This window comes from Pundamilia nyererei, unplaced genomic scaffold (genome assembly GCF_000239375.1).
Source record: "Pundamilia nyererei isolate P.nyererei 1_Seehausen unplaced genomic scaffold, PunNye1.0 scaffold00031, whole genome shotgun sequence".
In the NCBI taxonomy this organism is placed as follows: domain Eukaryota; kingdom Metazoa; phylum Chordata; class Actinopteri; order Cichliformes; family Cichlidae; genus Pundamilia; species Pundamilia nyererei.
In genome coordinates, this window is record NW_005187432.1 from 1,964,714 (window position 1) to 1,989,851 (window position 25,138).

The 25,138-nt window shown below is 39.4% G+C and overlaps 1 protein-coding gene across 2 annotated transcripts in view; it reads left to right on the top strand.

Moving 5' to 3' along the window:
* Positions 1 to 25,138, top strand: part of gnal2 (guanine nucleotide binding protein (G protein), alpha activating activity polypeptide, olfactory type 2) — a 52,791-nt gene that overhangs the window by 25,362 nt on the left and 2,291 nt on the right. For both annotated transcript variants that reach the window (XM_005729034.1, XM_005729035.1), the window contains exons 6-11: positions 20,564 to 20,618; positions 20,754 to 20,827; positions 22,893 to 22,951; positions 23,448 to 23,568; positions 23,844 to 23,974; positions 24,090 to 24,157. In XM_005729034.1, coding sequence (XP_005729091.1) covers positions 20,564 to 20,618; positions 20,754 to 20,827; positions 22,893 to 22,951; positions 23,448 to 23,568; positions 23,844 to 23,974; positions 24,090 to 24,157 — 508 coding nt within the window. The remainder of the gene's footprint in view (positions 1 to 20,563; positions 20,619 to 20,753; positions 20,828 to 22,892; positions 22,952 to 23,447; positions 23,569 to 23,843; positions 23,975 to 24,089; positions 24,158 to 25,138) is intronic.

The window sequence follows — 25,138 nt, forward strand, 5'->3', positions numbered from 1 at the left end:
GGAAAAAATAAGTAAATAGATAAATGAACTTACAAAGTGAATTAATATAAAATGTAGAGGAAGTGTTCTTAGGATGTCTTTACAGTGGTGTGGTAATGTCACATCTATTACAATTTTCTTAAATACCTGTCCCTTAAAATATATATTTATAATTGAAAAGACTAAAACTAACAAAAACTGGAAGAAGCAAGCCCACTCTGGAAACTAACTGAAGCCAAACTGAATTCAAAGCTAAAACGCATTAAAAGATACAAAACTAATAACTCTAGGTCACAAGCAGGCTACATCAGTGACTGGTGTGTTCATATGTTTGGAGTGTAGAGAGAGTTTTTAATTTTCCCCTAAATATCTTCTGTTCCTCGAACATTAATGTAACTTTTGTTGTTGTTCCCCTGCCTGTGAGGAGCGTCCATAGAAAGAAGAGAAAAAGTCAGGTGATGGTTAGAGTCACATGAATCTGTAAGGTGGAGCTGTTACAGTCCACACGGCCTGTGTTTGTCTTTGCTGCTCTGAGTCAGTCTGCGTGTTGTAGGGCAGCGCAAAAAAGAAAGAAAGAAAAGAGCATGTTGTGTTTATTTTAGTCCATATCCCAGTGTCATGGTGACATCATTTAATATCGTGGTACCATAAACATTTCAGATCTTTGTTAGTTCCTCGTCACAAATGCTGCAAATGCTTCTGAATGTTGAAATCTCCAGGAATATTGTCATAGCTGAAACCACTGAGGCTTGCAGCTAGCCCGAGTGCTGATAATACAGCTGTCCTGTGACATGAGCAAACATTAACACAGTAAAATGAAGACAATGAAAAGCATACAGTGTTTCAGTGCTTCATGTGTGACTTCTCTGTTGTGTGTATTGATTTTGAACTTGGTTGCTATGCCTTTTTCTGTCCTACATCTACTGTTTTGAATGAGGGGGGGGGGGAAATACTGCCAAATGATTGAAGTCAGATTTTTTTTCCCTCTCTATTTTCATCCTCCTCCTCCACAAAAATATCATTCATTCTTTCTGCTCTCCTCTGCCTGTCATTTTATCCTCCTATCTCTGCCTCTCTGCTCCTGTTTGGGCAGTTATACAATAATGTTTGGTCAAGGAATCATCATCGGGGCGCCCCTCTAGCACGTGCCCCATGTACCGAAGGCTGCAGCGGCATGGGTTTGAGTACGCCCCAGGCCAATTTGCTGTGTTATATTCCCCATCTCTCACCCCCGCTTTACTTTTTTTTTTCCTCTATCACAAAATAAAATCTTTAGAATAAACATTACCATATTTGTTAAACTTAAAGCTTTGTGACTTTTCATCTCAGAATGTTTTTTCTTTGAAAGATAAAGTTGTGTAATAATCTAACTGTGGTGCTGTAAATTTATTTGACATAAACAGAAATATTAAATCTTGAAAAAAAAAAAAGAATGGTCTAACCATTTTGATAACTGCTAGGCTTTTTGCACCATGTTCCTAAATCTTGTTTTTCAGTAGAAACCTCACAGTATCCCTGTGTTGCCTGAGCCGTGTGTTTTGATTGAAGGCTGGAAATTGTCAGACTCCACAGCCTCTCGCTTACTTCCTCTCGGTTCTAACCTCTGTATGAACTCTCATAGATACTCTGTCCTACATGGCAACAGACATGTATGTGTAAAGGTCCACACATATACACATGCACACCTATTGTTGTTATGACCACGAACTGTTCTGAGTAACCATCCTGGAAGTTGTGGCAGACTGCTTCAGCTGCCAACTGGGTTAAAAGAAAGGGAGCATAGGTCCTTCTGTTGGAGACTGGGTGTATTAAATCAAATGTTTGTGTTTTGATATCAGTATTTTTTTTTTATTTTTTTGTGAATGTCTCTTGTTGTTTAGGCTTTGCTTTTTAAAGGTCCCATAATCTACCACTTTATTGTGGTAGATTATGGGACATTATTGTTAGCCTCATATTTTCCCACTATAGATATCTGAACTTTGAGGGTAGCTTTGAATTGAACTGGAATGGCTGCTGGCCCCGCCCCTAGGAAGAGGAATAAGTGACAAAGAAATAGCCAATTTAATTAGTGCAGCGCATTATACAGAGCTGAGACACTTTGGTTTATGTGTAAATACAGTTTCATTCTCAGAACAGGGTTAGATTTTTGCCAGACTGCATCGAGATCACGAAATCCGGATTTCAGCGGTGTAGAGCAGCGGCCTGGTAAATGGCTTGCCTCTGTTCGCTCTGTGGTCAAAATATTGGTGGAAATATTGACTCTGATGGCTGCATTAAAGTCAATATTTCACCTTGTTTTGTTGCCTGACACTAGGAAAAGAAAACTATGTGAGAAGAGATTTAATGTGATTTTTGGCTGTGTTAAAATGGAGCGTAGAGTAGAAGTGACACAAACAGATGTAATGGATTAACAGAAACGGAGCGAATTTAGCTGCACTGAAGCACATACACTGGTATGAACACAGAGTGACACACATGCACTCGGTATATAAAGAAAGCTATTTTCTCTTGCGCCCTTGTAACAAGTGGTTGATAGATATGAGAGTTATATGCTGGACGCCCTTCCTGATCAAACCACAAAGTTTCCACAGTTCATGAGGCATACATGGTATCAACCAAAGCTAACAATCATGCTAGCTTCATTAGCCCTGCTCGAATACAACAGGGTTGTCCTGGTGTATCTGATTTCTCTGTGCTGGTGTTGTTCCTGCATCATCATGTTGTTGTGATGTCATAAGTTTGGAATATGCTGGGAAAAGAAAAAAGCTCTCTCCTGGAACAGATGGTAACCATTTAAAGTATTTACTTTATTAATCAATTCAATATAACAGGTATATATTCAGGTTAACTTTGCTGTTAGTTAAATTTGGGTTATTTATGTTGTTGTTTTTAACAGTATTAGCTAACTTCTCAGGTAATGCTAACTGAATTCTGAGATAATGTAATTGGTTGGTTGCGGTGTTGATCCTGGACCAACACTGTTGTGATGATGTGGGAACAACTTCGCCACAGGGATATCAGATCATGCGAGTTGTCCTACGATTGTGGGGACATTGCCGTCTAAAGTAATTCACTTGAGTTTTCAGTTCCTCAGATGGCGGGAGAATCTAAACTTGTTTGGTTATTTGCAGGTTTTTCTGCTCATGGTTATTACCTCTGATGTTAGCAGTATACTAAGATTCTCCCTGGAAAACGTCAGCACAAGTTGTATTACAAGCTTGTAACACTCACATAGTATAAAACCGCATTGTCATGACTTTTATTTCAGTTTTATTTCATATCTTACTCTCTTTTTATTTATATTTAAACACCATGCTGATTAGTGGGGCTGTGCTGGTGACTCCTTGATCTTGATAGCAATTAGTTTTGCTAATCAGTCACTATGCAGGTTTAGCAAAAAGGAAATAACCTATATGTAGCTCACTCTTTGCGATTTGTGGTTTTGCAACAATGCCACCAGAACACATTTTGGTTAGATTTAGCTAGATGTCATATTTAGATTTTACAAGGGCGGATTATATACCTCTTCTGTTTCATTTGTGTTGTCCTTCACAGACCTTGCACCACTGGCAGATATATTTTTTCCAGCCAGCCTAACGCTGGATGGCCCATCGGACAGAGGCACAGGAAATAAGTACGGGCCGATGGCAGGCGCTTGTTATGCCAAAGAGCATGTCCATATCGATGTTTTTGGAATCCTGTCACCCATCGATCTGGCCTCTGCATTGCACATTTATACGTTTTAAGAGCACAGATATGTGTCTGCCAGCTGATTGATTATAAGCTATTTTCAGCTGCGGCAGGCTGGTTCCATCGCAATGCCTTGGATGTGTCAACGGCAAAATCAAACACTTTTTCACACGCAAATCTGAACTCCCAGGCCTGCTGCTGTGGTGAATGTTCCCACAACAAATATGACACAAAACATGGCACAAATAATATGTTGAGATTCATCATCATACCAGTGCTAGATGCTGTTTAGGCTGGTATGAAACTCTCTTGTGTTAGTGTGCTTGATGATGATGATGGCTGGGATGTTGGGCTGCAGCAGCCAAACAGGATTGGGCCAGAGGAGAGCTACACTGGATGGTGGTGGTACTGAGTAAATTGGCTGTGAACAAGTTGGGGCTTATTCCTGCAATGAGGATGAGGCCTGAGATGCCTTAGAGGGTTTTTTTATTTTTATTTTTTATAAATGTACCACAAACTCAGAGCAGCCAACCATGTACTTCCTCTGGTGACTTTGTCTCAACTGGAACACAATAATTTAATGCTAAGATTTGTGTGTATATTATAGTTCACAAATTGAGTTGGGTTTTTGTAATGTCTTATTGTTTCATAGTTTTGTGTTTTTGTTTTGTTTTTCTCTCTCTGTTTTCATTTCAGTTTTTTGGGTTTTTTTTATTTTATTTTTTTTATTAGTCTGTCTATTTTTTTTGGTCTTTTAAATGATCATAATAGAATTTTTAGGGGCATGATTTAAGAGATTTAGCATATGGATTATGAAACAAACAACAGGCAAATGTTCTTTGATCAAACGAAAAGGAATCTGAATCTTTTTTTTTTTTTTTTTTTTTTTTAAGATGGTTTAACAGCAACAAAAGATGTAGTTCATAAAGAGGTGGTTTGATATAGGTATAGTTAAGACTTTATGCTTTTTTTTTTTTGCTATTTCCGAATTTTAAAATAATACATAGACACTCACCTTTATATTTGTAAACATATGTAAGCATAGTGCATGTTATTCTGTAAATGGAAAATGATGGAGTCACCTTTTGATAATACACCCTCACTTTATACCAGTCTGTGAGAGATATACATACATACATACATACATACATACATACATACATACATACATACATACATACATACATACACCAGCTTGTTTTTAAGGTCATTAGTGTTTTTTAAACTGAAACAGAGTTCAGTTGTTATTCATCAAGTACAAAAACAGGAAACAAAAATCCAAATTAGTTGCTAATATAATTGCTAATTAGTTATTGTTATGTGAAAACGCCTGCTTTGATTAAGAATTTTTTATTTTATTTTTTTAATTTAAGCAAGTTTCAAAACTCAGCTTCGGGTTCTTAGGTTTAAAACTGGGATTTGAGTTTGTGACTGACATGTGCATGTTTAATCAGGTTAGGATGTTATGTTGTGAAAATGGCCACAGCAGAGGCACACCTAGGATGGGCCAGGTATCCAACTGTCCTGCAGAGTCCCGGAGATCGGGCTTGACTGTGGGTGGATAAGTCTAAGGCTTGACTAGGCTGGGGCTGGGGTTTAGTGCTGGTCACGGGACTCTGCCACCAGCCTGGGGACCACTGACACAGTCATCTGGGGCTGTAAAGTGCTAAGAATGGTTGGCATTGTCAGCCAGCCCCAGCCCCTGAAGGCCCTACAGAAACAGAGGGGCTAGGCTTCACAAACAGTGGCTCTCCTCAATAAGGAGCCTCTTCTGTTCATGGAAGAGCCAGAGAGAGCGATATTTATACACTGGCTGCATGTCACTGCTGCTTTTTTGTGTCACCAATAAGTTGCTTGAATTCTTAATGTTTTAGTTGATCTGATGTACCGCCTATAATGATGAGTCTGAATGACTCTACTTGTGTTTATGTTTCAGTGTAAGAACTTTTATTCTGATCAGTTGTTTTTATCACATAAGAAATATTTGTCCCCCTGGAAGCTGTTAAACCTTCACGTACTCTGTTGATTTGTATGGATTGCTGCTTGCATAAGTTATATTCGGGTTACTTTCACAGTTTAAATTTATGCATCATCTAAGTGGTATGACACTGACACTATGAAGATTTTCTTTCACACGGGATGAAAGCTACGTTACTGATCTCTGTCAGTCAACACAGTCCATGAGGTTTGTGAATCTGATGATGGCTGTAAGAACATGTCATGCTAAAGGTGCAGCGGTATTTTCTACTTCCGGTCATATGGATTGATGTCAGCCTATCACCAAAAGAGACAACTGTTGGTTTATCTGTGCTGTTGCATCAATTTTGACTTGTATTTTACTTGTAATGTTTGAATTTCTGGCTGAGATGAGTGTTTCTAAAACCTTTTTGCTGATCCAGATACATGTTCCAGGCTTTGTTTGTTTTGTGTGTTTTTATATTTTCTTCTTTTTTTTTCTAGAGGAATCATCTTTACAAACAATGTAGTAGACTTGTTTTGAGGTTTTTAAGCTTTTCTTTGCACAATCCCACTGATGATGGGTTGGCCATTGCCAATATTAGTCTGATATATTATTGGAGCTCTTCTTTTGACTTGGCTTCAGGAGTTTTGGGCGTTATTAACCTGTCCCGTCATTCAGCGGAGTGGTTTGGGACCTTTGTCAGTGCTGATGACAAACCTAGATAAGCTGGCTGTGTGAGGATTTACAGAACTTCCAGAAACACCAACAGTCTAAAGATTTAAAATCCACATAGTTATGATTACTTTAACAACAGCCAATGAGAGATGCAAGTCTGAAAGAAATGACAGAAATGAAAGTTTGAAACGGCAGCCTTGAAACAACAAGCTACTACAACTGTCAGTTGGGCTGTTGAGAAGAGGATTTGTGATATGTGCCAACAACACAACTTCACATACACCGCTAGTCCTGGATTAGCAGTGTTGTTAGGCAGTGGTAAATATTTTTGCCTTTGAGGCTAACGTCAGCTAACGTACTGCTGCTGACAAATATTACTGCGAGTTAACCTCCACCATCCACATTTTTTTCGATTCAGCTTTCTGCCTTTCTTCTCACTGCACAGTGTGGCTAAAGTACAAGAAACTGGATGCATCACAGTTTAAAGTTTTGCTGCCTTTGTGTTTTCAAACTCGTAGCGTGTGCATGTTTCAGATTTGAGACAACTGTAAACTTCTTGTGTGCATGATGCACACTGATATTAATATTTGGTGGGATTTTAAAACCCATGTACTTTAAGTCAGACAGAAATATGAACATTTTTAAACATATAAACAAACATCAACTATTGGCCTGACTTTAATTTCAAGTACAGTATCAGGCCAGAATTAGACAGAGTTGAATCCCAATGGCACAGTAGTTTTTATTTTGATGGAAAAATAGAGAAGCATTTGTTGGCAGGTAGGAAGTGGACTAGAGGAAGAAATGAATGAGGAAGAGGAACATTTTGGTAGCGTTATGGTGAGAGTTTTTTCTTTTCTTTTTATTTCCCAGCTCTAAAGTTGTAAACAACCAAACAAATGTTCCTCATTATGTTAGATTCAACCACCAAACAGGCCATAGAAACAGCACACCTTGTTGTTCGGGTAAGAACATTTTAAAGGCATTAAAAAAATTACGGCTTTATCTCTTTTTTTTTTTTCTTTTCTTTTTTTTTTTAAGGCATGAATGCTTGGTAAACAAATTTTAAATGGTTTCAAACAAATTAAAACTCTTCTAGCTCTGTTTTTCATTTACATTATCGCTACATTACTAATTAAAAAAATTAAATACTTTGTACATAAAATGAGTCATGTAAAACCATAATCCAGATTAACAAAAACCTTTGTGTCGCTTGTTAAAATCAGATGACCCTCCTGTCAGCTGACTGAGGAATAATCAAAGGACGCACTATGGAACTGTGCGTGTTTGTGTTTGGCTGTATCTGTGAGTTGAGGGAAAGGAAGGAGTGGTTTTGCACTGAAATGTAGGATCAGATCTGCTGCAACCTCAGTGGGACACCATCTACACAAACCACTGTCCTTAAGGTTGTTAGAGCCCCCTGTGGGACCGAGCCGTTCTCTCTTTTCAGTCGTCTCTTGAGGCCAGAAAGCGATAGCAGAGAGGATGTTGCGGAGCACATGAGAACACATGCCAAGCCTTTTCCCTGAGAGAGAGTGTGTGTATGTGTGTCTGTGTGTTAACCGCTTTTTACTTGAAGACGTTTTAAGTGATGCCCTGTGTGTGCCTGAGATTTTAGTTTTCCTCTAACTTAATTGTTTTGTCTATTCGTTGAGTTATAGATTCAAACAGCCAGCCTGGGTGGACATTTGAAAGCGGTTAAGAAAGCCTAAAGCTGCCCTGCGTTGCATGCTACATGCCACAAGATTGGCTACACTGCCAATGTGTTTTTATTTTGTTTTTAGAGACCAGAGGCTCTGACAGCTTCTTTTAGCCTGAGGAGAATCACATTAGAAACAACACTCATTTCCATAGCACCTGATATACATTTTGGCTAAAGTGTCTAGCATGTAAATCTGTGTCGTAATGTACAGTATGAAAAAAGTAAATCATCACTATGGCGGTTTTAAGCTCAGTGTAAGCAGTGCTGCAGAGGACGATGAGAACTTATGCTCCACTTAAAGATTTGGGGGGTGGGGAGGCTATAAATAGATTTTTTTATTTTTGGGTTAAAATGCACGTCCAGCAGAGAGACAGAGCGAGCCTCGTGAATGGTGGATATCTGTGAGTCTGTTACTGTGTGCGCCGACCACACACATACACAAATACCTTTCTCTCTCTCTCTCTCTCTCACATACACACGCACACACACACCCCCTGCTGTTGACCAGGAGTGTAAAGGCATAGTCTGCTGGAGGACAGCAGTGGCGCTGCAGGTTCCCTGCTCAGAGATTGTGGAATGGTTGTCCATAGATCCCATCCCCTCCCTCCCTCTCTCCTCCCCCTTTTTTACTCCTCCTCTCTCCCCCTCGCTCTCTATCGCTCTCTCTTTACTGAGACTCCCCCTCCTCTCTCTCCCCCTATGTCGCTCCCTTTTCTCCCCCCACCCCCCTTAGAGCTTATGTAAACTAGCTGTGGAGCCAGGGCAAGCTGAGGCTATTTTTAGCAGCAGCACTGCAGAGCAGAAACTGGCTAGGGTCACGTGTGCGAAGCCGAATCAAAGGGAGTATCCCGGCAATGCGCTGTAAACAAAGGGAAGGTCAGTAGCAGAAGGTGAGACACAAAACGCCTCTGTGTTGGTTTTGTGTGTTTCTGTATATGTGTGTGTGTGTGTGTGTGTGTGTGTGTGTGCGTGCGTGTGAGAGGGAGACTATACACTTCCTGACTATACTTTCTCTTAATGCCCTGACATAAAACAAATCATTGTAAGTGTATGAATGCACTCATATGCTTCCCTGCTTTCTCTGTCTCCCCCTGCCCCACACACACGCACACACCCACACAGCTCAACCATTTCTTTCACTGCTGAGACAGACAGAGGGGAAGCTGAATGGATCAAAGTGAGGTTTGACACGCGAGGATACATTTTGCTGCCTAATCATGACCAGGCCTCCTCATTGGCTCCACACTCTCTCCCAGGCCTAGCAGAGTGAGCTACACACAGACTCTGAGCCATGCAGAATCTACGAGGGGGCACATGACTGTGTGTGTTTAGCATGTTTTGTCACACATGGGGATTTCAAACCCTCAGAGCACCACTTCAAGGTTGGCCTCAATGCGTTCAGTAGCATGCAGGGCCAGTTATCAGCGAGTCCAGAGGATAGTTGTGTCCAGCCACACCCAGGCAAAAGGTCTCCCTCCACCTCAGCCACTAGTCAAACAAGCCTCACCTTTCACCTCCTGTGGAACGTGGTCAGAATGGGACACAATGCTATTAATAGAAACCTTTTTATATAGATATTTTTTTTGGTGTCACAGCGGTTTGTTGACAGTTTGAGCTGTAGGGTGTTTTGTCAGGCTGAGCTAAAAGAGGTAGCTTGGAGGCTAACTTAAGTAAACACTTGGTTGGGTGATTTATTGTTGCAGGCATTTGTAACCTGAGATTTTACAGCTTTATTATACTGAAAGTAACCACGTAGACATGGCTATCCCCCCCTCCACCCCTCCACCCGAGTCTAAGAGGGTCATGAAAAGAGAATATGCTACACCAGCGAACATCCGGTTCTTCCTCTTCTTCTTTTCCTGTTGTGGTTTTTCAGTGACTGATACTCTCCACTAAAGCAATATTTATTCAGAAATGTAATTCTTCTGCTGATGTGCTTTCACAGCTGCTACAGGTTACAGATGTACTTACATGTGCATGTTATGAAATAGTCTCCATGTGTGAATACTGGAATATAATGCCCGTACAAAGTAATCAGTTGATTTACATTTCCTTGTTTCATTTTCTCAGTCGTGTGGGTTTTAAGATTCGACTATATATATTTCAGTTTTTGGGTGTATTATTAAATATTAGACGTTACTAAAAATTGTTACATTTAAACTTGGTTTAATATTTTCTACTTTACACCTGTATTTGTTATAAAAATGCATCTGGTGCCATTTTACCAGACATGATACATTCACAGAAGATTACTACTAGTAGTTGTAGTGCTGCTGCTTCTGCTGCTGTTGCTGTGACTGAAATGGATGTAGGATTTGTTGACAGAGCTGCAGTTGAGATTTTATTTTTATTTTTTAAAGAACCATTTCAGATATATTGGTGTCACTGATTTTTTATGACTGGTGTTTACTTTCAAATTCACAACTTTGATTAGGTAGACATATTTCAAATATATTGGCCTAATGAAAAGCAAAGGAGACTTATTGTGCTCTCATCTCATAGAACCCAAGGTGTGCCCAGTGTTTTGTTTTTTTTCTAGGTAGAAAGTTCTGTCTGCCTTGTGGCAGGTATTCACAATTTTATTAAATAGTACATTGAGTAAGGTTTTTTTTTCCCGTTACTACAATAATCTGTGATACCTGTTTGAGTCCTCTGACCCTGTTTTGCACTTGTTAACTGGGAAAATAATGACACGATGCACTCGTCCCACTAATCACAAACACATCAAATCATGTCTCTTCCATTTCCCCTGATCTGCTTGCATCACAGGAATGTGAGGGAACTAATTTGTACGAGGGATGTTCCTGGTGACTAATTTACTAGTCAAAGAACAGTAACCAAAATTAAGAAAGTAATCCACAAAAAGATAAAAGTTGAGTGCAGGCTAAACTTTGTCCGCACAATATTTGAGAGTTGTGTGAGACTGCTGAATCACATTTTATTCAGTATTCACTTCAGTCGTTTTCATTGCTGCTGAAATGTGTGGTTAATTGTGGCAAGCTTGGCACACACAGGTGACGGCAGTAGACTTTCTTACCTTGCATGTTGATGTCCACACATCTGTTGGGTTTTATGGAAGTTTTTCTCTGACACAGTCCAGAGACATACTAGATTAAAAAAACCAATAGTAATAATAAAAAACTGCAGAACTGTGCTGGGTTTTGTGGTTCTCTATGCGAGACAGAGGGAGTACTAATGAACTAATGAAATATGATCTTGTTTTACATGCTAGCATTTCAGCTGCCAACTAGCAAAGGCAGAAACTATTAACCATTCAGGTGAATGATTTAATCTAAAACAATAGCTGGACTAAACTGCTGCGTTTTAAGGTGGTTTGAATTTTTGATTGTGTGAGATGTGTTTATCCCTGTGTATAGCTTAAACAAGGATGCCTCGGTTTCACCAGTGGTTTGCATTTACCACTTGGTTGTAAAGCATCATTTTCATTTTGATGTGTGTCACCTGGGCCACACCTGTTTCAGTTATTCTTGTGGTTTAATGCCCTGTTGTTGTTGTTTTTTTGTTTTTGTATTTTAAACTTTGCCACAACCAACACTTTGTCTCTGAAGTTCTGCCTGACTTGGTGTGTTCTTTGCATGCATCACACAACATTTTACGTAGCTCCCATTCACTTAAATTGTGGCTGTTGATTTTGGTTGAATGGTTCAAGAAGTTACTTAATACTTTTATCTTGACCTTGATAGAAAATGTCAGGAGATCAAGGAAAGAATTAATAAGGACATGGGAAGAGAGAGCTGCGGTGTGCAGGGAGTCCAACTGCACTCAAAAAGCTTCTTTAATAATGTGATGGTTGATGCCAGTGACATGGTTCTGCAGTATGGTGGTGTACCTCTGAAGATGGACTACAAAAAGTGAATATTTTAAGTTTCAAAGTTTCACTTCCACTTTGTTTTGTCCACTTTTTAAAAATGTAAATCTACGGCCTGCACACAGCGCAAAATCCTGATAACCACATTTTATTGCTGCAGTATAATATCCATCATTCACAAAACACATCAGCAGGTTATGACATGAAATGGAAAACACACTGTTAACATTTACATGATCTGTGTCTCTTGTCAGCTATGTTGATCGTTTGTTTCTAATGACGGTTGCGAAGTGGGTTGCTATGAATTATGGGATAGCATTAGCTTCTTTCCTTTCATAAAGGATGCTCCAGTGTATCCTCTCCTAAAGTGGGAAATAAATGAAGCATTGAAGGACCTTCCCTGAGTATCTAGAGAATTCGATCCAGCTCTTATTAAGGCTGCCACGCAGATACTTCCTGGTCACTTCACTCTGTAAGCAGATTTGACCATTCATCCAGAACTTGTGGTTGTATTTTACTCGTGAGCATGAGAAGGTGGATTTGGAAAATAATCTAAGCCCTGAGCTCGTGGTGGTCTCCCACCAAACATACAGATGCAGTATACAGTGACACAAATACAGTAATAGAAAGCCAGCGTAGGCCACGGTTCTGCTGTGTGTTGATGTATGAGCGCGTCTGGGAATGGAAGGATACAAGTGCAGCCTGGCTTAGGAAGAGAGGGAGAGAGAGGAGTGGTATGGACTGTCTGGGGTTGCCATGGGAACCCAGCTGCTAAAACCAGGCAGGGTCAGTGTGGAAGAGAGGCTGCATGCAGCGCGAGAGAAGGGATGCCACCCGGAGGCCTGTTTGCAAACTACACAAACATCATACGCACTGAAGTTCAGGCTGAATTCATCTTTAAATAGTAAGAAAGGAAAAAGAATATTAGCTCTGTTTAGTGCAGAGTTTTCTTTCATCCTCTGTCATTATGGATTATTTCCTATCACCCGGTTGTTCAGGCCTGTAGAGCTTAGTTCAGGCTTATGCAATCTGCACTGATACTGTAGACGCCCCTGTCTAATATTAGTCATTGGTTATTGACTTTTGATTAGGGGAAAAGAGGAAAAGCTCATTTTCACTGGGTCACTGGTTGACTTCCAAGCGGAACAACTAATTTGACATAGAGGCTGCTGTTGTTTACAGGCAAGAGATTTGAAACCTGCTCGATAATGTTGATTTAGACTATTTTTACTAGGTTTTCTATTTCTGGCACAGACTCATTCAGTAGCTTACTGACAGCGCATCGATGTCGGGCTTCAATATTATTTAGAGAAACCCATAAGTCAATGGCACAGTGAGAACTGTATTTGGGAGCTCCACATGGGACACAGTTCACTCCCAATGTTCCCACTGTAGCTCCAATTCAGAGGCTGAGACTATTTTAAACAGAGGTAATGTAATGGTCCACACAGACACTAAGCAGAGACAAAAGGGCATTACAGGCTATTTTACATTTTTATACAACACCTTTCAAAACCATGACTTGATGCCGGCCTGGAAGGCGAAATGGAGGCCTTGAGATAAAGCAGGCTCTTTTGTTTACACAAGATTTGGTTTGACTTTCAGGAGTGTCTCCGTTCTTGCTCCTATATTTAGGAAGTACCCACTGAGCCGTTGATGGATTTGTCTAGTTTCAGATCCATCTCCCAAACTGCACAGTGTTCCTGTTTGGATGAATGAGCTGAACCCCGGGCTTGGATCTTTCCAGCAGGTGACCGGGATCCTGCACAGCTCCACCTTCGCTGTGTCCCACCGCACGTGGCCCTGCGTGCTGTACCAGCTCAATACATCGGACAGGCCGTGTTATGTGACGAGCTGTGCAGCGCTGCCAGTTTTGTTAGGATACTGGGCGTGTTTTGTAAGAGAAGACCGATGAAGTGTTGAGTGGAAGTTCTTCTTTAAGTTTACAGTTGGTGTGTAGATACTAGTTTAGGTTAAACTTTTTGAAATGAGTACAAGTACAGCTGAAAACATTAGTCTGCTGATATAAATATAATCAAGTCTTTGGTCATTTTTTAAAAAGAAATCTGCATTACTAAAGTGTTTTCAGCAACAATAACAGAATACGCTGCTTTTTGTTTTTATGAAATTTTTGTAAATTCATGGCATTATGTTTTTGCAAAAAGTCTCTGTCGCCTTATTTGACATAAGTTTATGCATTTTCCTGTTATTTCTAACCATTTCATAAACATGGCTATTATGCTAAAGTAAATTCCGGTAGTTTTCCTTTCCTTTCGGGGGCACACCAAAAATTCCTCAAAGCAGGAAAAACCCCAGCACTGCTAGCTTGAGAAAAAGTAGACACCTGAATTTGTTATCTTTGGCTGTTGGAAATTGTAATCATCTTCTGACATTTTATAGCCGCAGTTGTTAATAGAAGTGGGAAAGTCCTCAGAGAAAGTGGTAATTCATTTAAACACAGTTAAAGTGGGAAATACTGAACTGTGAAAAGAGGTTTGAATATTTGATTTTAAAGCAGTAAATGCAAAGACAGTTTGTACTTTGCATGCAAATGGCTGTTTTCAAAGGGCTTAATTACCCATAAAGCTCTTGGAAATCAATGCAATGAAAAAAGATGCTGACTACTCATGTTAAGGGGCAAGTTTTGTCTAGTTTTAATGTATGAAAGCATGTGTTTGTTTGTTTTTGGGGTTTGTTTTTTTTTGTTGTTGTTGTTGCTCAAAACAGACTAAATTGTATGTGGTGACCACAACTAGTCTGCATATAATTCAATTTGTGTTCTCTTAACTGTAAAATTCACAGACTTCTGTTATTTTCAGCCACTTTCTAAGCAACAAACGTATTGAAGTTTGATTAAATTAAGCCCAGCTTAAGAAAAACTGCCTTTCACATTTATTCAGAAAAATATTTGGGGACTTGGATCTATACAACTTGTACACAATACAAAACTGAATTAAATGCACATTACAGATAAAAATACGCACAGTTCAAACAGAAAACATTTAAATGGAGGGTTACCAGTTAGAAACAGTGCAGTGGGTCTGTTGTGTCCAGCAGCGTGTTTTCAGGCGCTGTCACCAGCCAGTTGGAGACTAAAGTGAGAGTCCATTATACTGGCCCGAGCGCTCAAAATATGGAAACTATTGATCGGATCCTCTGAACTGCTAATTAAAGATGGTCCGCTATTTGTAAAAAGTCAACCCAATTATCAAATGAGCACATGAGTCTGGGTTGCTGTGGGTCGGTATGAAGGTTTCCAGTGTGTTGGAGGGGATTTTTTTTTTCTTTTTTTTTTTTTCCAGTATTTATTCCTGTCTTTTGATGTCTTCAATTTTGTTTTGCTTTGGACACGTGCTTTTTTTTTTTTTTTTTTTTCATGCACATAATTAGATTTTAGCACAAATTTAAAAGTGATCTGTTCTATTTTGGTCGTCTCCTCCAGATATCTGGTTTATTTTGGTTGTTTCCTTGTTGTGCCTGTTGCAAGGCAAACATGTACCCGAAGAAGGTGCTGTGGAGCTGGGTGGCCAGTGACCCTGAGCTCTTGGTGGAAACATACCCACCATGAAAATCTTCCCCCTGCACCCTTTTCTGCTCATTGGGCAGCAACATGTTGCCCGGGGCACTTTGCATTAACTGTCCCTCAACATATCGGAGTGCTTGAGTGAAGCTCAGCCTGCGTATGTGCAATAATGCTTGTGTATGTGTTTCATGGAAAGCCTAGACAAATGGCATAGAAGAACTAGAGGGGGTGCACTGCTAAGTGAAATGAACGGCTTAGCTATTTAGCGCCATAAAGGGGCTTTTTTTTTTTTAACCTGAAGATAGCACTGTGAAAGCTCATCTCAAGCAGGGACGTGTGATGATGTTGTTTGTGCCGTGGTTTAAGTAGAGTTTTGGGAATTGTTACATCCTCGCTTTAGAAAGTAAACAAAAACGGTAAAGAAAGCTAAAAATTGTTACGATGCCTCTCATTGGTGGGGTCTGACTATATTGAACTTGCTGTGTAGTATATTTCTTATGTCAATCCATATGATTCTGCCCACAACAAAGTTTATACATAGCACACAGGCTGGCCCACAGCACCAGCTCAACACAAAAAGAATAAGAGGGGGACTGTTAGAGAGCAGATTGTTGGTATTTTTTCTTTTTAACTTTAAATATATATACAGAGAACAAACTGTCATGAAACAGTAAAAAGCCTTCCTTATAAGAGCACTACTGTGCCAGGCTTAAAAACAAATGAGAAATTACATCTCATTTAATGTGGTTTGATGGTTGTGAACAAATTTTAAAGTCATAAAACTAATTCATAAATGCCAAGCATAGTTTTCTGTGTATATATTGTACACATGCTAAAAACAAAGTGGCAAAATGGCGGCCTGCTATCCCTCCAAAGCCACAAATATGACAAAATGACCACATCACACAAAGATCTCCAACGCCAGCGTTGAGCAGTTCTCGGAGGAAACTGAAGAAACGGAGCACAAACCACAGATTTCTCTGGACCTTAAACCCGTCTATTTGTAGCACTCAACCAGAACAGCTGTAGTCACTGTAAACTGCACTGAAACCTTTTGATAAGGCATTATCTGGTCGGCCACTTGATGATCAATGTTATCTTTTTCGGCCTTTTTTCCTGGATCCAGTACTCTTGTTTTTTCTCTTTCTTTTTCTTTTTCTAGCCTCTTGCCTGGTACAGAGACTATATTTGGATCTCCAGTGCTCTACCAATAGTACTTCTGTCACATGGCAGTCACAAAGCACTCAGTAATTATAACCTAGCTGGGTTTCTGCAAGGAAGGCTGACTAAAAATACTCTCATATTGTTGCAGCAATGGGGCAAAAAAGCTGGAGAATTTTAAAAGGCTTTGCCTGTATTTTTGCGTGTCTGTGTGTGAGGGAGGAACACTTTAACATATACTGCGCCGTCTCAAATAACGGTGCAGTGCAGTGGGCTTTACTGGTTGTGTTTCTCGTCTCCAGAGAAGCGCTAATTGGTAAATAATATAATTAATTGTGTAATATGATGGGTGTGCTTCATGTTGTATGACTTCAGAGCCAGGACAAAAAGTAAACGCTGTGCTCTAAACCACAGATTCGTGTTTTCTCTCTCTCAGCGCTTATTTTTATTTATCCGTCACATCTTTGTGTTTATTTAAAATCATGTTTTGTCTGTTATTGTACTCAAAGTGAACTTGATTATTTTCTTGATCACTAACCTGGCGTTATTTTGGTAATTGAGTATTTCTGAATGTGTGAATTGGATAATTTATAGTTGACAGGTGAAATTGTTTAAAATATTGAATAAATGATAAGTGATATGTACTTAAATGCATAATATATTGTGTAACACGCGCAAACACGTCAACCGAAAAGGTGACAGACTTATGGAAAACATGAGTATTCTGGTTTTAGATGATAAAGCATGTTTGAATGATGCTTTTGAAGGAGCTTAAAATGTAAGAAATATTGAAGAGGAATTGACGAGAGCCTTTAAATTCACAATTCACAACTTGTAACATTAATCACAGTTATAAAATAAAGCAAAAAAAACCTCGATGCAAGTCAGCTTCATACTTTTTATCAGCTATTTGAGTTTGAATATTTTGAGTTTTTTTTTTAAATTTTTTTTATCACAAATCTTTGTTACATCATCTCAGGTTCTAGGACTTTGATTCATCACCATATTCTGACATTTCATAGAGGAAACAATTAATGCAGCAGACTAACCACTAAGAAAAGTGTGAGTCTGAGACCTGATCTCATGAAATGTTCACGCTGAATTGGCTTCCTACCTGATGAAACATTTTCAGAAGCCCACATTGTTTACAGAGTCTGGTTGGGGTTTTTTTGTGTGTGTTTTGCTGCCCATTTGTCTGTAATTGCCTTTGTGCATCATTGACCTCTATACTCGTCAGAAATAACTTAAAATTAAATTCTCATTGCTACGACCCCAGCTCCCCAGGGGAAGGGAAACATTAACAACCACTTGAAAATGGGTTTGGGGAAAATTATCATCTTTTACTGAGTTGAAGTCTACAGAAATAATATAGCTAAGCGGAAAATAAAAATAGGACAAGCTAAAGGCAGCAAGAGCTGCTAAAAATAATCATAACCAAAAGAGACTCTTACCTTAGGTTATTTTCAGCTTCCTGCTAAAACCATATAACAAAATAAACAAAAACACTAGTTTTACTTGTCTTCACAAACTCCTCAAACTGAACACAAGATGATGTGGATTTTATTGTTTACTTGTTTTTTTTTTTTTTTTCCTTTCCTGGGAAACGCTGGCCAGTTTTGTTTATTCAGGACTCAAACCACTAACATTATACACATAATAGAATTATAGACAAAGAGATGGTAGATGCAGGGAGACACGTAACCATACAAGATGTAAGACAGAAAATCCCACATGGATTGTGACGTTTCGTTACAAAGCAAACCATGTCCATAAACGTCTCTGGTGTATGTGTCAGGTCTGTAAAGATGATTTTCAGGCTGAATTGAATGTCTAAAACGTGTATTCACGTTCACCTTCAAAGGTCAGGTTGTAAATCAAAGACATTAAAGAATTGTGGGAATTTTACATGCTGGATTAGAGTGTTGATCCAATGGAGAGGAAGGGTAGTAAAATAATAAAAGGACAATTTTTAGATCCCAACTCAGGCTATGGTAATGTGTCCTGAGCACTTCATCTGTTACTTACTTAAATATTGCATAATTAAAACGGCACAAAAAGAAATTACATTACATACATGTATTTTGGACGTCAAATGCGATGTATAACCGGCTGATTTTGGACAGCATTTTTATTTTATTTTTTTAAAAATAATGATGGCGTCTTTGGTTTCCAAGTGAACTGCTAGAGTTAATTTCAAATGTGACCTTCCTTTTCTCTGTACTGCATATGTTAAACGTAATCATCCTGCAAGCGTATTTACTGTTCATGTATATGTATTTACTGTGAGAAAGTGGAGTGCTCTTTCAAAAATAGCCTTACTTCTCCTTTTTTGTGGGCAGAAACAGTTGGTGTGATGAAAACATTGTTGTCGGAGCACATGAGCAGCGTCTCTGTTATCTAATGGTTCATAATAGAGCATTCATTCTCGGTTATTTAATTCTCATTGGGTGTGTTAGGTGTGCTACTTGTAGGGCTGAAGTGAAAATGAACTGACTACAAAAACTCTAAACCTGAACGCGGATCTTCTGACGCTTTGGGTTTCCTGTGCACCGCAGCCGTGTTGGCTGTCTTGTGATAATGTGAAGCTGGCGAGCGTTTGGGTAGAAAATGAAGGATGTGAGGGGGAGCCTGTTTGGTCCACATCTGTGTCCTACTTACTAGAATCACTCACCAGCTTCAGATGTAGATGAGGAAACTTTGTAAGATGTACACACTTTTATCCCCTCTGCTCTGACAGACACTTTGTACCATTCTTTCTATAAAATGTGTCTGCCATATGGCATGGCTGTGACCTGGAGCACTTTGGATTTAATTTGAAATAAAGCAGGGTGATGGAGATTCAGATGTTCTCTTCCTGATGGAGTAATCAATCAGGTGATGGAATAATATGCTTTTTGGGAAAGTGACATTTTCAGTTGTTTAAATTGTTTAACCCATAGTCCTCCAAAATAATAATAGAAATATTATAGTTTGCTGCCCCTCCCTGAACCTGGTTCTGCTGGAGGTTTCTTCCTGTTACAAGAGAGTTTTTCCTCTTGTAACTTTTTAAAAAACTTTTTAAATTGTTGTCACTTTACTTTAGGAAAGTAAATAATCATTAAATCATATAAACTGTGTGCGAGAGAGCGCAGTTTATAGCTCTTTTTTTTTTTTTTTTGCAAGTAACATGAATTTTGTGCAGTAAGCACATTTGTATTGTAAAAAGCATTTTTGCTTTGTGCCCTGTTGTTGGTTAATTTCTTACCCTGTCATTCAGTGTTGCTTAATAGTAAAGCTGTTAACAACAGCAAGCTAGATATCAGTGAATCCGTGCTAAAAAGAATAATGTTGAAATATTAACAGCTGATCTATACATTTGGCTCGTGGTTCTTAATAACATTGCGCCTTGTCTTTTCAAATACCCGTGGTGTATTTTAAATGTATCATGGCCCTTGGACCGGCCTTGCTGGAGTCTTTTCATGATGTGATCCAGATGATCCAGGGGCCTGCGTGACCATGTGTCCCCAGCCTCGGTGTCCTCATCCTGCCTGCTGTGCTGCAGAGAGGCCCAGCTGCTGCTGCTACCGCTGCACATGCTCTCTCAGTAGTGAAGAGATGGCAACAGCAAGCTGTCTAACCTCCACAGTAACCGCCTTATGTAATCACTCTGGCTAGAGACAGACCAAAATAGCCCAGACTGAGCAGGCCTGCCCTCTTGTGGCATACAGCTGCCTTAACACCGGCCTAGCAGGCCTAAAACAGGAGTCAGACATGGCAGCCGTTTCCTGCAGCATTCAGTGTAGTATGTAAATATTTTAATGTACTGCACAGATATAGCAAAATGCATTATGTGCCATTTGTAGTTTCCAGCTGATCAGATCTGGAGTTATACTTTTGGGTTAGTTCAGTGAAGACGACGTATTTATGAAAACAATGGTCAATTATTTTATAGTTTTACAGTTTAGTGACTTTACATTTTGTATGTTGATGACTCTTTCCGCAGCACATACAAAATGGTTGGAAGACAAACAAACTTTAACTACTCTTCTGTTCCCTCCTTTGCAGTTTCCTGGACAGAATTGATTCTGTAAGACAGAGCGACTACACGCCAACAGACCAGGTCAGTTCTCCTGCCAGTGTACTCGGTATTAAATGTATAAATCACCAGCAAAACCCTGCCTACTGTTTTTCTTTCTTTTTCCCCCCTCCTTTCCCTGAACTGCATGTTTTGTTTCTTTGTGTTCACTACGTGTAGGACCTGCTACGCTGCCGAGTGTTAACTTCAGGGATTTTCGAGACGAGGTTCCAAGTAGATAAAGTGAACTTTCAGTAAGTCTCTGCTTAACTTTAACAAGGACATAAACACACACATTGAAGACATGTTTGTCCCCATTTATTGTTTGCCAACTTTTGTAAACCCTGTTAGCAGCTTGTGTAGCCAGGAGGTAATAAGGCTACTTTGAAAAAAAAAAAGAGTCCAATTTGACATGGAAATTAAATAAAATAGTTGGGAACAGGGTTAAAATGGGACCTTTGGGGTTGACTGCACAAAGCTGATCCAAAAATCTGTGTTTCTAGATATTTGTCTATTTGATAAACAAAATGTATTTTATCTGTGAGTCAATAGAAAAAGGAAAGGTTTTATTTATTTATTTAAGTTTTCCTTTGGGTGAAGAGCCAAACTTTTTTGGGTGGGGCAAAATGCTTTGTATATAAGAAGAAAAAAGTCTGATTTTTAGGCAGAAAAACATGAAGCATGCCCGAACTAGTTGTGTAAACAGTACAGTCTTCCAGAAATGTTTCATCAGCTAAGAAACTATAGCCACATCCTACCGAACTAACTGAACAGCACACCAGGATTCAACATAACCGTAACCATCTGATGGCCCGTTAAAAAGTAGGCTGGGAAGTTGATCAGCAGTTGCCAGCAGTATTTTCACATTAGTTGGTTTAAATATGAAGGAAAGCTGTTTTTTGGGGTGGGGGGGTTACACACTGATGCACACACAGCTCAGCTAACTTTAACTTTGAGTGTCGACAGCAACCACACCCCTCTACTGGGCCAAGCCTACAAAGGGACAAACGATTTACACTAATTATTTTCAGATTTGAATTATTATTATAAAATATAAATCTACTAGTAGATGATGCTATATTATCATAGATTATGGCAGCTGTAATCAGAGGAATTAAAGTGGCGCTACTGAAAATGTGTTCTGCCGGCTCTGGATATTGGTCTGGTTTTGTAACACAGATCTGGCAACCCTGACGTGTACATATAAATACCAGAAGGTCTCAGTTTTCATTGCCACATTCCTCTTTGTTTGTTGTTTGTTGGTTTTTGATGAGACGCCATTATAAAGTACTTATGGGAAGGATCAGTATTATCATTGTGTTTCCAGCTCATTCCATTATTTACACCCCTATGAACAAAATAATCACGAGCCCCGTATTCCTTCTAAAATTGGTTTATCTAATATTGCCTTTTATGCAGCAACTTTTCCGAACTCCACAGAATTGTGAAAATGAGCCCATCTAGGTGTTTTCCGGATTTCCAGTAATTTTCTTTTTTTAAAAAACATTGGACTGTGCCTCCTTGTTGAATCACTGCCCTCTTGGGTGTTATTGCTATATTTACTCTGGCCTCGTGTTAAGAGCCTCAAATGTCATAAGTTTGTTCCTTTGAACAAAACCCTGAGCCCACAACCTGCTCAGCAGCTGGAAGATGAGGTAGAAATGCACGTCATAGAGGTGACTAAAATGCAAAATGATTCCCCTGCGGTCGACCAGTGTGATTTCTGAGCCTGTTGCAAGTTATTTACTGTTGGTTACAGTTATTAGAGCAGCCGATAAAGGTTAGAGTAAATGTTTTGTAACAGCTTTGATGATGTCAGATGAGGTGACCCATTTCCGCAGTCGCAGACACAACAGTCTTATTCTACCATCTGAAATGGGCCTTTGTATCACATTATATCATCCTAAACGACTGGTTAAAAAAAGGTCTGGGTCATGACTTCCCTTTGGGTGTGCGTTTGTCATTATTCAGCTTTGATGATTCCCAAACATCCAGCCAGGGACACACAGACATTACAAATAATTTCGCCCTTCGTAACATTTATTAATTAATGGATTATTTATGCGTCCACAGCCGTTCCGTAAGTGTCAAGGATCTCTTTTTGCAAACCAGAAGCACATGTAATACGAGACAGAAACACGTCTTTTGTGAAGATTTTTAATTTTATTTTGAGTCTTTATCAGGACAATCTGTGAAACAAAACTGGTGTGTCAGTGCCATACAGTATGTACCTGATGCCCCCCAGTCCTGAGTGATATGAGCTCTTTGATCAGAAGAGGGCAGCAGCGAGTATCTGACCCATTACTGTCTCTTCCACAGCATGTTTGATGTTGGGGGCCAGAGAGATGAAAGGAGAAAATGGATTCAGTGCTTTAACGGTGAGACTTTTCCTCCTTGTTTTCCTTCAAATAGCCACACTGTACATCCTCGACCTGCAGCTCATTCTCCTCCCATTACATCCTGCCCGTCTTAAGGCATTTTCTCTCAGCTCCAGCATCCCGTCAGTTGCACAAGGACCAGTCCAAATCTTAAACTGGTATTGAAGAGCCTAGTCTTTTGACTTGTTTATAGTCAAATCTGAGCTGTCTCGTTTTTTGTTTTCCTTGACACAAAGTGCTCTTTTAGTCAGTTGTTTCTATTTTTAAATTTTCTCCTGGTTTTGGTTTGCATATTACTATAAATTTTGCTTTCCTTCTCACTGCGCTATTGTGTGTTTTTTTAAAGCTTGAATGTTAATACATTTCCCTTAACTGGAAAGCACTTTGTGTCCACTCCCGTAGTTTTGAATGCCATATAAATAAAGGTGATTTGACACGACTTGAATATACTCCTTAAGACCAGTGACGTCAAAATCTATCTCATGTTTTCTTCCAGACGTCACTGCGATCATCTTCGTGGTGGCCAGCAGCAGCTACAACATGGTAATAAGGGAAGACAATAACACCAACAGGCTACGGGAAGCTCTGGACCTCTTCCGCAGTATTTGGAACAACAGGTGAGTCCCTATTTGTTGTGGGTTTTTTTGTTTTTTTAACTCAAAATGTTAGAAAATGCTCACTTTCCTTTCGCAATGAGAGAGAAGGCCCACATAAGGCTTAAAAAGTAGTAAATATAAGTAAATAAAACCTGCTTCTGTCTCACCTTTATCGTGATGTGTGTAAATGACTGTCAGCTTTATCTTTGAAAATCCCAAAATTTCCACGACTGAAGGGTAAAGCTTGTGCAGTTTCTTTAATGGTGTTTTTTTTTCTTTTGTTTGTTTGTTTTCAGATGGTTACGCACTATATCTGTCATATTATTCCTGAACAAGCAGGACATGCTGGCTGAGAAAGTACTAGCTGGAAAATCCAAAATTGAAGACTACTTCCCTGAATATGCTCGCTACACCATACCAAATGAAGGTTTGTTCCTTTCCTAGTGCATCTGGCTCGTCTATGTCCAGACAGACTTTTGAATTCCTCGTATCGTCTGTATTAACGTTAAATTTCTTTTTCTTTTTTTCTTTTTTTTTTTTAGCAACTCCTGAACCCGGTGAAGACCCGAGAGTGACGAGAGCCAAGTTCTTCATCCGAGACGAGTTTCTTGTAAGTGTATCAGCGTATGTCTGAAGTGAGCTGAAGTCAATCAGTGTCCAGCCACGAATACACTTGTCCTGTTAATTCATAACTTAGTATTTTACACACGTACCTGTAATCCCAGCTGGGCCTGTTATGTTGCTTTGAACCTGATGAACCTTTTCTGGTGGTCCGACCTCCTTGTGGGGACAAGTTGTCCGCAGATGCGCAACGCTGATTTCAGCAGGTACTACTGCTGCTACGAGTCCTGCCGCTGATCGCGAAACACCTTCTGTAGGGTTAAAAATTAAATTCGGTTGCATTTGTTTTTACTATAAATGGCTGTAACGAAGCTGTTTTTGCATGACCTTTTTTGTATACACTCTGTAGTCACAAATAATCTTTAAGACACAGATAACATTATTATACAGATTATAACTTTATTAGTAGAACTTAATGCTGCAGCAATAACTTGAAGCATTTAGTTGAGGAAGTGAGGTGGTTACATCTGTTCTTGGTGTTTGAATGTGAGCTGTTCTGTGGCTGAATTTCTTTCTTTCATATCAAAATAGTGACTCCAGCGTTTCAGTTTAATAGTGACCAATGTTGTTCTTATTTAGTGGGTAGAACAAATATGGGTCTAGTGTGGTTATCTGGCCAGTGTTTAACACGCTAGACACACTTATGGTCATGTAAGCTGTATTTAGGGACTGATTGCTCTAAAATTACTTGCCTCAGTTTCTAGTAATGACAGCGAGCTTGAAAGCTGTGAATTTCCCGGAAATAAATGCGTTATGATAGTATTCCTGTTACCTGGGACAGATACCTGGGAATATGTGTGACGGGAATCACGTACTCCAAATGTAGTGCACGTTTAGGAAGAATTATGCAAATTACAGACTTCCTCGTATCACAACTATGTTTTGGTGCACATTGGTGAAAGATGTCATTTTTACAGATGCAAACTTTTTACAAAAATGAAGACGAAAGAAGCGCGGCACAGTGTAACTG